General features: G+C 41.8%; 1 protein-coding gene and 1 long non-coding RNA gene across 7 annotated transcripts in view; one reads left to right on the top strand and one right to left on the bottom strand.

The window, feature by feature from the left end:
- Window positions 1-15091, bottom strand: part of LOC133413382 (probable E3 ubiquitin-protein ligase HERC1) — an 80754-nt gene that overhangs the window by 33604 nt on the left and 32059 nt on the right. For 5 of the 6 annotated variants that reach the window (XM_061697697.1, XM_061697696.1, XM_061697700.1 and 2 more), the window contains exons 30-42: window positions 12336-12576; window positions 12120-12274; window positions 9704-9856; window positions 9534-9631; window positions 8467-8562; window positions 7285-7452; window positions 6013-6252; window positions 5845-5928; window positions 4216-4441; window positions 3858-4146; window positions 2560-3287; window positions 1874-2087; window positions 271-440 (exon numbers count right to left, since the gene is read on the bottom strand). In XM_061697697.1, coding sequence (XP_061553681.1) covers window positions 271-440; window positions 1874-2087; window positions 2560-3287; window positions 3858-4146; window positions 4216-4441; window positions 5845-5928; window positions 6013-6252; window positions 7285-7452; window positions 8467-8562; window positions 9534-9631; window positions 9704-9856; window positions 12120-12274; window positions 12336-12576 — 2862 coding nt within the window. The remainder of the gene's footprint in view (window positions 1-270; window positions 441-1873; window positions 2088-2559; window positions 3288-3857; window positions 4147-4215; window positions 4442-5844; window positions 5929-6012; window positions 6253-7284; window positions 7453-8466; window positions 8563-9533; window positions 9632-9703; window positions 9857-12119; window positions 12275-12335; window positions 12577-15091) is intronic. The other variant, XM_061697699.1, reaches the window with a different exon arrangement.
- Window positions 1942-5269, top strand: LOC133413383 (uncharacterized). Its single transcript, XR_009769869.1, has 3 exons — window positions 1942-2116; window positions 2627-2878; window positions 2977-5269. It is a non-coding gene; the product is annotated as an uncharacterized LOC133413383 (long non-coding RNA).

Below are 15091 nucleotides of genomic sequence, written 5' to 3' on the forward strand. Positions count from 1 at the left end.
TACAAAATACCAAGGAAGCCTGAAAATTTACACATCATCTTCAAACCTCCATTCTTTGTTGGTAATTTTCACACATAACAGCAACATGGGAAAATTCCAGAAAAAAAGGCATCTTTGAGAGCCAGCGTGAAAGGGCCTCCTCTGTTATGGCTCTGATACTATCTTCGTGATAATACATTTCTGGGACGACTTCTCCCCCCATTCCATTTTGGTGCCAGAAATTGTTTTATATACTTATACTAGCAGTAGAAAAAGGGACTTTTCGCTTACCCAGTCTGCTTCTGGCCTGCGTGCTGCATGGACCAGGTTCCATGAAGCTTGTCTGCTGCTCTGTGAAGGCGTCGCACGAGGCCGAACTGGCAAGGCTGAAGCAAGGATGCAGCACAGGGGGGGCGCTAACCACTCCGGTGAGTGTGGGGAAGCGAGTTAGCACCATGTGTCTGAAATTAGCCACCACAGAATGTGAATGCTTAATACGCCACAAGAGGTTTTTGTTTCTTCTAATGAGAGAAATATTTACATTTTCCCCCAATATATCGATTGTCGGACGGATTCTCAAAGTGTGGTACGTTTTCCTCTCTTTTAAAACATTTACTGTATTTAAGTAAATCATTTTTGTTTGTTTTTAACATTTACTGTATTTAGATAAAACATTTTACCTTTTATACGCAATCCATTATTAACTGAATAATTATTTAAGGCTTACAATAATATCAAATATACTTTTGAGGAATCATTTTTTATGAACACTTGGGCCTACTAAACTACTGTATATTAATGTCATTATGGTGATACTTGGAAAGCAAAATATTTTTTGAGGTGGTACTTGATGGAAAACATTTGAGAACCACATTACCGTAGCATTATGACATATTGTGACATTATCATATCATTATCATACCCTGAAGTATTGTAATAATTTTATCCAATATATTGATGATAGCATAATCGCTTTTTTGTGGCAATTCAAATTGTATTTGTGATGTATCGTGCTTTCACTCATTTTCATAATTGCTGTATCACATTGTTATTGTTGTTGTTGTTAAAATATCGCAAAATATTGTCACCTAAAACAATTCCCCACACCTAATAGACTGTGAAGTTTTGTAGTTGTTTGTTCCGATACACTGATCACCCATAAAATTGCAGTATTGTAATAGTTAGGTAGGTAGTTTAATAGGTAGTTTAATTGAAGACTCTAAATTGCCGTCGGTGTGAATGTGAGTGCCAATGGTTGTTTGTTTCTATGTGCCTTGCGATTGGCTGGCGACCGGTTCAGGGTGTACCCTGCCTCCCGCTCGAAGATCCCGCTGGGAAAGGCTCCAGCAGCCCGCGACCCTAGTGGGGATAAGCGGTGTAGAAAATGGATGGATATTGATTGGCACATAATGGCTGTATCATTATTCATTATGTATCGTTCTTTTACACATCCATATAATTTCTGTTTCAGAATAATGTCATTGCGTATACCTTTGGGGGTTACGATATGATTCCAACCCTTATACCAGATACATAACTGTAACTTGATGCAATTCATCATTTTTTTCTTGTATCATAACTTTTTTGTTGATAAATATTGTAATATATCCCGTAGGGGTTGGACAAAAATGTTATCATTATCGTTCGGGTTAGGTATCGGGTTTCTGTATCGATATACCAGAATCAGAAATACTGTCCAAGGATGTAGCATTGCACATTAAAGGGAAATGTCAGCTTTCATGATCGTAATAACGTATGAAAAGTCTTAAGTGTGTTTTCAGTTACATTCTGGTATTCAATATCGATTATCTCATAATTGGCTGTATAGTAATTTCATTCGCATAAGCAAAATATCGCTATGATTACTCTGTGAATCCCTGGCCCTAATACTCACTGAAGGAGGCTGATGGGTAGGAAAGGATTGAATTGATCGAGACCATCCGCCTGCAGGTTGGTCGGGAGTGAAGAGGCCAGCTCTGTGTTGGAAGACGACGCAGAGGCTCGGTTGGACTGACTGAAGATGGCAGTGCCTTCCGAGCCGACGCTGTATAAAGAGACGGAGCTGGAGGACTTGGAAACGGGCTGGGAGGCCGAGTGATGGCCCGATTCTGCAAAATAAAAAGAAGACCGACACAAGGTTACAATGTCTACTGATAATAATGAAAGGTTGTAGAGTCAATGGAGATACAGCTGTTGGATAAACTCTTAACTACCGGTCAAATCAATTAAATAATTCATACAACGGAAAAGCAACATTCTTTTGAGCTGACATTTGCATTTTTTCCCCATTTAAACAGTTTCCAGCTGTCTTAACGCCTGTGATGTCATGCATCCATCAAAATCCCATTTTATGATATTAATCTGATTCGGGATCATACTCTGCTGTGTATTTATGGTTTAATCTTAACACAGGCAATGATAAAACGTTTTAGGCAGGGGCGTCACTTTGTGTTTTGTCGCTATTCACGGCAGGGCTCAGCCCCTTTCCCTCATAGATAGCGAAGGATTACTGTACAAGCAATAAATGTGCCAATTTTCCGTAAAATATCCCCTTTGAAGTTTGATGTCAGATTGAGGTACCTTTGCGTTCTTTATCCTGTAGTCGACTCAGTGCGCCTTTGTAGATCATGACCTGAGCCCTTTCCAGGTCAGCCATGGACACACTCTGCTTTATGGGACAAGGACGGACAGCCCACTTCACCATGTTCTGCACGACATACTGCAGTACGGACCTCAGCTCGGCGCTCTCGTCCCATTCCTCCCCACCACTACCGTCGCCTTCATCCTGGTCAGAGCTGGGACTTGACAAGGTGGCATTTGGCTTGGGCCCAGAAATCAAATCTGACAACTTCTCGCAGCTGAAAATGACAGCGAGAGATTTCAAGGCCCCGGTGAGAAGGTAGGAGACTTTGATGGCTCTGACCTCCAAGGCAAAGGGGTTCATTTTGGTTTGAGACATTTGTGACAGTCCGGTTGTTTCCTCTTGCACCTTTACAGTATCTTTGGCGGACCCCCTCCTATCGTCTTCAACCTTCTTCCTGTCCTCTTCTGGTAAGCAGTTGAGAACATCTACCTCTTCCAGGCAATACTGCATTTCGCCCTCCGCCAGGCTCTCCTGTGAAAATTTCCCAGTCGCTATTGCATGAGCCCCGAGGCAGCCGCGCTCCTCCAGCAGCCCCATCAGGTAAATCAGATCAAGCAGCACTGACGGTTTAAGGCCTCCCAGTCGCGCTACGTCACAGCAGGTCACGTTGCAGGGCTCCAGCGAGGCGATGGGCGTGTCGCTGGGTGACCAAGAATTCGCGGAGCTTAGTTATGCAGGGAAGGGTTGGCGAGAAGCCACAGAGACAGCGAACGACACCAGGATGGGTTAGTGGATTTACAAATGAAGGAGGAGAAGAAAATTAGTAAGATCAGGAAGAGGAAAAAGACAAAAAATAAACATAATAGTCACAAGACAAGACAAGTTTGATGGAAGTTGATGAATGCAAAGACAATCAAATACTAAAGACGGGCTTTAGAAATCGAGAAATAATTTTGTTGATCTGGACTTTTATCTACTAATGGTGTCTGGCTGAGACGTCTAAACCAAAATAACTGTAATCATGTAAATACTTCATCATAGATATTGTGGCTACAGTCCAGACTGGTGGATAGTGCCTGTAGTGAGGTTGTAGCAAAATTAGCTTGTATTTTTTATCTTTGTAAACATAAATCAGTTGACTGGAGTTTCTTTATATACTGCTTTGTCCCTTTTTGTATCAAGATGCTGTGCTCAGAACCTCAAGTTAATTCCATTCTTTTATTTTTTTAGTTGCAATTTTCACATTTCTTCTAGTGCCCATCCCTACTAATTACTACTAATTTATTTGGGATACCTAATTGAGAGGTCGGCCTCCTCCCACTGCAGCTTAGCAAGAGAGCTCCTCTCTTTCAGGACTCCCAACAGAACAGCCCTGCGCCCGCTGGGCTTGTGCAGACACAAGCCTCCAGCCCGGAGACCGCCATCCACACCTCCAATCAACGCCAGAACAGGCCACACTTCAGTGCACAGAGCAGTTAGCTTGGACTCTGATAAAAGGCTTAGATGAGAGTCGTCTTCAGATGGATCTTTATCACCGTCATTTTGCTTAGAAGTCGAATCGAGGCCTGGCGATGCATCTCCTCCTATAATCAAAACCTAATCATGAAACAACCTATAAATGACAAAGAGGTCCCATTTATCTTGTAACCGACCTGGGGCGAGGCCTCCCAAGTGGTCCTCCTTCAGCATGGGACCGATGAGCTCGAGGTTGGCGTGGATGTACCGGTTGATGTGCGGCGTCCAGTGGTCGCACTGGTGGAGCCGGCGCAGAAGCTGTACCGTGCACTCGATGAGGGTGGTGCTTTGCGGGCTGCACAGCGGCTCGCCGGGAAGCAGGTTACTGGGCATGCCTCGCATTTGGAGGTCCCTCAGTGTCACCTGTTACGAATGCATTAGCCTGCTTTATTTATCATTAATCAGCTGGTCAAGTGGTGAAGGTCTCCAGCTTCCACCATGGGGATATGTGTTCAAGTCATTGGATGACAGAAGAATGTGAGAAAAAAATTATTCCAGGTTTGAAAGATGTGGACTGACAGAAATATAAGGATAAGGATAGGATACAATTGACCATCCACACCCAACATGCCCCTGGACCCTCAGGTGTTGTGACCTTCAGCAAGACAACGATAACCTGAACTGCTCCCCTGGTGCTAAAGTAGCCCTTGCTAAGTGTGTCACTAAAGTATTTGCAGTGCCCACTACTGTTATGGGTTAATGCAGAGGACAAATTTCATGAATATTCATTTATTTATGAAAATAAAGCCCATTCTTCTGCTTTGTGATTGTGCAACGACTGACATATTGAACATACAGATCAAAAGGCATACCGCCAACTGTTGTGACCACAAAGTATTTAACTATTTTTTTCTGTTTTTTGGGGGGCTGTAATTTCATCACAATTATTACTATCCACATCACAGACCACCATTAAAAAAAATTATTGATACACATGCTATATTAACAAAAATGTTTTTAATCTTAATAATGATTTCAGGTTTTTTTCCAGAAGAAATTTAACTTTAAAAAAACATTTAGAGACACGTTACACTGTCGGTGTCCCAACAAGAAAGCGTGTCTGTCCAAATTTTGTGATTTTTTTTTTTTTTTGAGGGGGGGTTGTATTCTTTAATCTGAACTCCAAAAATCATATTTGTTGCTTTTTGTCTTTTTTTAAATACTGCTGTAACCTCTGAGGCTCAATAAAGAATATCATATCTTAAAGTTAAAATAAATAAATAAATCACAAAATCTAGAGCTACAGTACATGCTATATAGTGGCTCCAAACTTTGGGATTTCTTTTCATCTGAAATACAACAATTTTGTTTTTGTTCTTATCTAAAAACTAAATGTTAACATTAGGACACACATGCTATATTGTTGCTGTCCGACAAAGAGTTGTTTTTATTCAGAAAGGACATTTTAAGAAAACAATAATTGTTACTACAATGATATCAAACATAAATAAAGTCAGATGGAAAGCCTCATTGAGTAGCATTGCTCAATTTCCTCCCATCTAAAAATGTATACAAAAAATATTAGTGCTGTCCAATGAAAAACAATATGTTTTGATTTACTTTCATTTTATTTGTAATGTATCTGTTATTTAAAATCTCCCATAGTCAATTAAGGAAATATCCAATATAAGGTCCAATATTCATCCATAATTGATAACCAATATATAAATAATTTAGCAACCCTTAAAAAGGGCATCATTGTAGTAGCGTGATATCAAAAATAGCAATTTAACTGGTGAATACTAGCTGCAAAAAATATTAGGTACCTTCTCTCCAGGATTGCTGCTGTAGAATAACACACAAGGGTACAGCTCAGAGGCAACCACACCTTCAAATGCCAACTTTGGCTCCTGGCATAAAAATACATACAAAAATAAACTGGAAAATGTTCATCAATAAACTCGAGAAATGCTACAACCACACCAAAGGCAGACCTTGTCGTTTTTAGCGAACGACACGGTGTGAGCCTCCATGTCCAGGATGCAGGTGATGGTGTCTCCCTGGGTGAAGGACGGGAGTGTGCGGACCAGCTCGCCGCCGTGGTAAAGGTTGCCGCTGTAGGCGCGGTATAGCCACATGTCAGTGGTGGTGTGGTGGTTGTAATCGTGGACAGGCCATCGGGACACGCCCACGCACGTGCCCTCATTGCCTCGGTGTTCTTTGGTGATGTCGAACTGAGGGATGCAGGAAAAGTCAATTACCAACCCATCCATCCATCCATTTTCTACCGCTTATCTGAGGTCGGGTCGCGGGGGCAGTAGCTTTAGCAGGGACGCCCAGACTTCCCTCTGCCCAGCCACTTCATCCAGCTCTTCAGAGGGGATCCCAAGGCGTTCCTAGCCAGCCGAGAGACATTGTCTCTCCAGCGTTTCCTGGGTTGTCCCCGGGGTCTCCGGGACGTGCCCGGAACACCTCACCAGGGAGGCTTCCGGGAGGCATCCGGATCAGATGCCCCAGCCACCGCATCTGGCTCCTCTCGATGTGGAGGAGCAGCGGCTCTACTCTGAGATCCTCCCGGATGCCCGAGCTTCTCACCCTATCTCACCCACAGCCCGTGACCATAGGTGAGGGTAGGAACGTAGATTGACCGGTAAATCGAGAGCTTCGCCTTTCGGCTTAGCTCCTTCTTTACCACAACGGACAGATGCAAAGATCTCCCGTTCCATTCTTCCTTCCCTCGTGAACAAGACCCCAAGATACTTGAACTCCTCCACTTGGGGCAGGATCTCATCCCAGACTAATAATAATACATTTTTAAAAAAAGACAAAAATTAAAGTTTTGGAGTAGCCAAGTCAAAGTCTGGAATTAAATTAAAATGAGATGCCGTATACCTCAAAAGGGATGTTAACGCTCTAAAACCAAAACAATTTTTGAAGTGGAGTAGGGCAAAATTCTTCCTCAGCTTGTGAAAGACTCATCACCAGTTATCGTTAAAACTTGTTTTCAGTTATTGCTGAAAAGGCTGGCACAAGCAGTTGTTAGCGTCAGAGGGCTATTCATTTTTTACACAGGGCCAGATAGGCGTTTAGATTTTTTTTCCATGCATAAATAAAACAGCATATCATATTTATTTGGGTGATCATTGTGAGATATAAAAACTGGTTGTATGAGCTTAACCACAGCAAGTGTGATAAATATGCAAAAAAAAATAAAAATCAGGATGGGGCAAATACTTTTTAACGGCACTACAGGTGTAATTAATTACCTTCCATATGAAACACCCTGAGGCGATGGCTGTGGTCGCCAGGCCGTAACCTTTTCCACCAGTGCCGTGCGAGAGGACATTCCCGCTCTCCAGAGAGCAACACGTTACCTTATGCGGATCGAAGGAAAAATCTCCGATGGGAATACATTCATCATTGCTGCTGGGATTCTGCCCCAAAAACAAACAAAAAGACAGATTTGTACGTTTAACAGTGGAAACTCCAACGTAAAACACCACAAAAGTAGTCCAATTTGTAAATTGGACCATCAATACGGCAGATGTTAGCAAATCTCGTGAGTGGGCATAGTTTGTTTATGTGATAAAATTATTGGTTAATAAATTAAAATAACGGCGGCATGGTGGACGACTGGTTCGAGCGTTAGCCTCACAGTTCTGAGGTGCGGGGTTCAATCCCCGTCCCCGCCTGTGTGGAGTTTGCATGTTCTCCCCGTGCCTGCGTGGGTTTCCTCCCACATCCCAAAAACATGCATTAATTGGAGACTCTAAATTGCCCGTAGGCATGACTGTGAGTGCGAATGGTTGTTTGTGTCTATGTGCCTGCGATTGGCCTGGCAACCAGTTGAGGGTGTACCCCGCCTCCTGCCCGATGACAGCTGGGATAGGCTCCAGCATTCCCGCGACCCGAGTGAGGAGAAGCGGGTCAGAAAATGGATGGATGGATGGAAATTAAAATAACAATCATAAAAATTATAATAATATTAAAATAAAAAATTTTATCTGTTGCATTAATTTAGCCTTTTTAACTAAAATGGGTTCATTTAAAATGGATTTATATTCATCAGAATGAATCATTTCTCAATTGATTTAAAGTAAATAATAAAATGGAAAAGTAACTTGAACAATTTTATATAGTTTTTTATCTTATTAAATAATTGTTAATTTATAATAATTAATTTCATTAACAATTTAAAATGAGCATCAATAGTTTTAAATTATAATTTTATTATACTATTTTCAATCCCTCAAGGGAAAATCCAATTCACTCATTTGTCACAGTATTTGATGGTGGTAGAGTATATTGATACTGTACAGTAAAAAATAACAATACAATTGCAATAGTGCTACTTCATACAACCCTTACATAGCCTTATTAAAGGTTCACAAATTGTTTCTAAAAGGGTTAATAATACACTTTTGAATCCAGAAATTTGACAGATTTACCTCAGAATCATTTACAGTCGTCTCCTCGTGGGTCGTTTCGCCCAGAGGCTCCTCCCACATGTAAACAGACATCAGCTGAAAGAGTTGTTTGACAATCTACAAAAAAAGTAATTTAAAGATATTAATATAGAAAATTGAAAATTTCATTGACACTACCGCAGCTCGTAATACTATTGAACTGTAGTGGCATTATTTTTCTCTGTCAGTGGTCCTCAACCTTTTTCACACCACAAATCGGTTTATAGTAGGCATTTTTTTTCACTGACCGGCTGTTAAGGTGTGGCATATATATATATATATATATATATATAGCAAAAATAAATTAACACGACCGGCTTAAAAACGAATGTTAAATGCATGAAAAATACAACTCACCATAACGGATAACGGATAAAACAAGCTCTTTCTTTCTTTTTGAGGTCATAAGCTCTTCTTCTGGCTCCTCAGGTGGATTTTTTCCCTTTTGAAAAGAAGCTCTCCAAAGATGTTTGTTTTTTACTTATTTTTGCTAGTTTCCGGACTTATTTTTAGTAACGTATCACGTGACCGACGTGCAGTCTAGTGATGTTTCATTCCCGCACGTTTCCTTCAAAAGAACAAATCTTTTAAGTAAATGCAATGAACTGAATCAGTTTATGAAATGATTCGTTCTTTGAGCTTGGTCGCCGCCATGAGCGAGTCGGCTGGGAGCAGAAACGGAACCTGCTGCAGCGTTCTGTGCAGTCTTGACGTGTCAATTGCAACGCACAACTGTTGCAGTGGAGAAGATCTGTTCATTTTTCAAAATAAAACACTTTTGACGCAAAAACGCAATACAACAGAAATTATATAAATTGGTCATTTCTTCTATGCAGCCCGGCAACAACTGTGAGGCATTTTCTATATGTGTTCTATGTTCTATATTACTGTAATAAACACTGGAAAACACCAAGAGTAGTCTTTTCTCGTTCAATTCTCCGTACTAGTCTTCTTTGTGTTTTAAACCGCAGTTTCCTTCAGCACCTACTGCAGTTGAGTAAATAAATGCCATCCGGTGACTACATGAGGAAACGTTTCCCATGTCCTACCTTTTGAACAAGTTCAGGGTCAGAACAAGCAGGCAACAGTCGTTCTAAAACATGGAAGGCCAAAAGCTTAGTGCGAAGGTTCTGGAAGCATGGTGATCCTGGTGAGGAAAAAGTGTCTCATAATTGAAAAAAAAAATTACTAATTTGTCCTCTGCTTGTAATGAATTTACCTAAAGAGCAGTTGTAGGAAATGATGGCCATGAGCGGGTCCACCCACTTGAGGAACGAGGAGAGCGTTGTCATCACTCGTAAAGACAACACCCGCCTGAGGAATACCAAGAAATCTGCAAGCTGACATTCAAGAACTCGGCTACTTTCTGAGCCTGGAAGAGAGAAACATTTAAAGAAATTACATGCACATATTAAAAATGTTTCACAGGTCAAACACTTAACTCCATGTTACACTTTCATAGAAATCAAAAGACGAAGGAAGTCAGTTAAAAATGTTTTTCTTTTTGCATGATATTAAATTAAAGCTGGTATCCACAACTTTTTTTGTTAAAGAAATATATATATTTTCACCCAAGCCAATACTAGAGGAGATGACAAAATGCTGATTAAGCCTGTAAACTCCTCTAACATATTGCTGTATTCTCCAATAGTTTATTTTTTAGATATTTAGTGAATGCCCGATTCATTTCCCGCGCTGGCCCAGTTGGTGGCGCACCGAAAATGACGTAGAAGGAAATGACGGCGCGGAAATTAGGCATTTTGCAGCGCAATGGTCAAAAATATTATTTTGCATTTCTGTAGCATAAAATGGTCATTCAATAATTACTGTCTAAACGGAAACAACAAAAATTGCTGCCAATGAACATTTACCTCTTTTCTAGGAGCTGTTGGCTGCCAGCAGTGGTGCGGGTGGTCACGACCCAGCACTGCTCTCATCCTTACTGATCTATTTTAATTGCTTTTATTGATCTAATTTCTTTTATTGTGTGTTTGTGTGTGTAAGTTAACTAGCTAGTGATGCAGTGTTGTGGTTTGCGAGAACATTTATCCACTTGATTATAACTGAGCGCCGTAACGCTGCTGCCGCTTCACCACCTCTCATGACGTGGAGAGGTTCTCCCAGCTGGTTGCCGCGACTTGCTGTCTCCCTACGGACATTGATCGCAGGTGATGTACAGCTGAGGTTCAAAGACGTGAAACAAAAAGCGTGATCATGATGGGAAAAGAGGAAGACGAAAAACCTCTTCTATATCCGCGAAGCGACCCCCGCCGCACATTGATCCACTGGATATGTGGACCCGAGTTTGATGCTACACAAACAGTATGTTGCACTTTATCATCATTTATTAAACCATAAAAAGATGGATTAATAGTTGGAAGAAGCAGGTTGCTACAGAATCAGGACGTGGGAGCGATACAGCATTTTAAAAGATGCTCGCTTATTTCAACGCCGGTGAGAGGCACAAACCTACGTACGTATACTGCCCGTGTATATTTTGGCCAAAGGACACAAGTACATTATAAATATAGTTAAGTGTTGTTGTAAAACACAATAATATGTTTACGTTCTAATGTACATTATTTGAACAGTTTCGGGGGAACCCGGAAATGTATGTCTATCTCTCCACCTTAACTGGTACTGGAACACCGCAGTGGTTAGAGAACGTATTTTATGCTGGATATTGAACTATTAACAGTTTCTCTTGCCCATTTTATTTACCTTGTGGGTTTCAACAGCTCTATTATACACTATGTTGGTTTATATTCACACGCAAGGGGTTGGGAGAGGAGGAGACGTAGACAGTTCGACTCGGCACAGCCTACATCATATAGAAGCGACAGACGCAGATGTTGCAATGTTGAATTCCAGCAGTAGGTGGCACCAAAATTCGCAGATTATAGCTTTAAATAAATTTACAGAAAATCCTAAAACATTTGCACGTACGGGACAATTAGCTACAGGTACTTAATGGTTAGCTAAATAACTAAACAATCAAAGAGCTAAGCAATTCATTTGTTAACTAACCAACTGGCAAGATAGCTACCTAGCTAAAAAAAACAGCAAAGGCAGCCACAGCAATCACATTTCAGGCCACAAAGGACAAAACAGGACAGACGGCATCTTGCACAGCCCTTTAATGTGTCACGTCCAGCGAGTTTTGTCCCGATTCTCATGGCAAGCTAATGTGTATGGAAGCCATTTCATCACGTTCAAACATGGCGCATCCCAGCGTGACAGTTTAAGGGTCCGAGAGGTGTGTGATACGGCGCATTGCGCTCTGCTATGGTCTGAAATGGTGCATGTGGTCTGGAAAGGGGGTATAAAGCCGAGCCCGGAAGGGGAGCTTCATTTGAGTAAAACATGCTCCAAAGCTGCCTGCCATCCAGCCACATGTTATCAATAGATTCAGATTGACTGATCAGAGTAGCCTTGACAGAATGTGAAAAATATGTCAGATCTTGTTCAGAATGTGAAAAACGTGACTGCAGGCCAGGAGGGAATGCACTGGCATCTGTGGTAGACCACGAGAAAAACTAGACAAAATCTCACGCCGCACAATATTTTGGGAAAACGGGGCTGACTTGGCCACCAGGATCATAATGTAAACCTATTATGACCAACATTTTCCACACCTTTTAAGATCTTCCCCTCTTCCGTCGTGGTCTCCGCTTTTGCTCTCTCGGCTGCTTGCTGCTGCTGGAATGTGTGCAGCAGGTTTTGAAGATACTGGCACATCACCTCCATGAGCGCATGGGAAATCTCAAGAGGGAGCAGATCCTCGCAGGATCTGAAAGCAAACAGTTATTTTGGTCACGCTGTCTCTTTCCTCAAAGGCAAAATAGTCTCACCTGGAAGCGACTGCAAGAATCTGCAGCAAGCGTGTACATGCCAGCTTGACGGCGCCACTAAGCAGCGTACATCCCGACGTGGAAACGGCGAGCCAGCCCTGGGTCATAAGGGCGCAGCTGTTGTCGGTCAGCATGCAGAGAAGCTCCAGGATGCCGCGCTTGACCACCAGCACCAGGTCTGCCGGCTGGTAGCTGAAGTTCAGCGCAAACATGGTAGCCAGGAGGAGGTGCTGGCACGAACCTGACGATAGATGGAGACGATATTAGTGACCAGAAAGTAAATAGTAAATAAACACAAACATGCTACATAAGTAACGAGCACTTTCAGGCCTCCACCAAGGCTCAACCCGTAACATAAATAATAATAACTTTGTTTACTTTTTTATTATTATTTTTTTACATAGATGTTAGAATTTTTTATTATTAAAAGGGAATTTTCCAGTTACATTTAATTTTAAAAACATTTAAAGTTCCAGGTAAGATGCAAAAATTTGACACATCACAGAAAATATTTTTGTTAAGTTGGACAATGAATGAATGAATATTAAAAAACATTCCTTCCCCAACTATTTGTTAACTGGGTGGAGGGGGGGGCGTATATTTCATTTATTCATTCATTAATTCAATTTCCCTACAGGCAATTTAGTGTCTTGAATTAACCTACCCTGGATGTTTTTGGGATGTGGGAGGAAACCGGAGTACCCGGAGAAAACCCATGCAGGAACGAGGAGAACATGCAAACTCCACACAGGCAAGGCCGGATTTGAACCTGGGTCCTCAGAATAGTGAGGCAGATGTGCTAACCGGTTGTGCGCCGTGCCGCCCGCATACATCATTTGTTAACGGAAGGGGGTGCAGCCGGGCAGCCAGGGACCCCCCCCAAATGCTCAGGACCCCGACATATACAGTGGGGCAAAAAAAGTATTTAGTCAGCCACCATTTGCGCAACTTCCCCAACTTAAAAAGATGAGAGAGGCCTGTAATTTTCATCATAGGTATACCTCACCTATGAGAGACAAAAGGAGGAAAAATAAATAAATACAAATAAAATTAAAAAAAATCGAGAAAATCACTGTCTGATTTTTAAAGAATTTGTTAGCAAATTATGGTGGAAAATAAGTATTTGGTCAAAAACAAAAGTTTTGACCCATTCCTCCATTCAGATCTCCTCTAGAGCAGTGATGTTTTGTGGCTGTCACTGGGCAACACAGACTTTCACCTCCCTCCAAAGATTTTCTATGGGGATGAGATCTGGAGACTGGCTCGGCCACTCCAGGACCTTGAAATGCTTCTTACAAAGCCACTCCTTTGTTGCCCGGGCAATGTGTTTGGGATCATTATCATGCTGAAAGACCCAGCCACGTTTAATTTTCAATGCCCTTGCTGATAGAAGGTGGTTTTCACTCAAAATCTCACGATACATTGCCCCATTCATTGTTTCCTTTACACGGATCAGACGCCAAGGTCCCTTTGCAGAAAAACAAACCCCCATGCTTCACAGTATGTATGGTGTTCTTTGGATGCAACTCCGCATTCTTTCTCCTCCAAACATGACAAGTTGAGTTTTTACCAAAACATTCTATTTTGGTTTCATCTGAGCATATGACATTCTCCCAATCCTCTTCTGGATCATCCAAATGCTCTCTAGCAAACTTCAGATGGGCCTGGACATGTCCTGGCTTAAGCAGGGGGACACGTCTGTCACTGCAGGATTTGAGTCCCTGGCGGCGTAGTGTGTTACTGATGGTAGCCTTTGTTACTTTGGTCCCAGCTCTCTGCAGGTCATTCACTGGGTCCCCCCATGTGGTTCTGGGATTTTGGCTCACCGATCTTGTGATCATTTTGACCCCACGACTTCCATGGAGTCCCAGATCAAGGGAGATTACCAGTGGTCTTGTATGTCTTCCATTTTCTAATAATTGCTCCCACAGTTGATTTCTTCACACCAAGCTGCTTACCTATTGCAGATTCAGTCTTCCCAGCCTGGTGCAGGTCTACATTTTCTTTCTGGTGTCCTTTGACAGCTCTTTGGTCTTGGCCACAGTGGAATTTTGGAGTGTGACTGTTTGAAGTTGTGTACAGGTGTCTTTAATACTGATAACGAGTTCAAACAGGTGCCATTAATACAGGTAACATGTGGAGGACAAAGGAGCCTTTTAAAGAAGAAGCTACATGTCTGTGAGAGGGCGAAATCTTGCTTGTTTGTAGGTGACCAAATACTTATTTTCCACCATAATTTGCTAATAAATTCTTGAAAAATCAGAATGTGATTTTCTGGATTTTGTTTCTCATTTTGTCTCATTGGTGAGGTATACCTATGATGAAAATTACAGGGCTCTCTCGTCTTTTAAGTGGAAGAACTTGCACAATTGGTGGCTGACTAAATACTTTTTTGCCCCACTGTAAAGCTTTGTCTCTGTTGAGATGTATCACTTCAGAGTTCCTTGACACCAACGTACTACTTTGGCCCCACCTTGTGGCATGTCAGGGGGTTTCAGAAAAAAAAAAACTCCCAGATGAGTTTTTTAGTGCATGGCTAAGGAAACGTTCCACAGAAAAATGCAAATTGGTGTACAGTGGTGTATTCGCTGTTCGGCATTCACCTATTCGCAGATTTTTGGGGGGACCCTATGCCCCATTCTTCAGATAAAAAAAAATCATTGAGGCATTTACTTGAAGTGAGTTTATTGAAGTGGACGACATTAATTGAGGCAAGATGTCTACGAGAGCAGAGGCCACTATTTCAGGAAATATAG

Source organism: Phycodurus eques, chromosome 15 (assembly GCF_024500275.1).
Source record: "Phycodurus eques isolate BA_2022a chromosome 15, UOR_Pequ_1.1, whole genome shotgun sequence".
Lineage (NCBI taxonomy): Eukaryota > Metazoa > Chordata > Actinopteri > Syngnathiformes > Syngnathidae > Phycodurus > Phycodurus eques.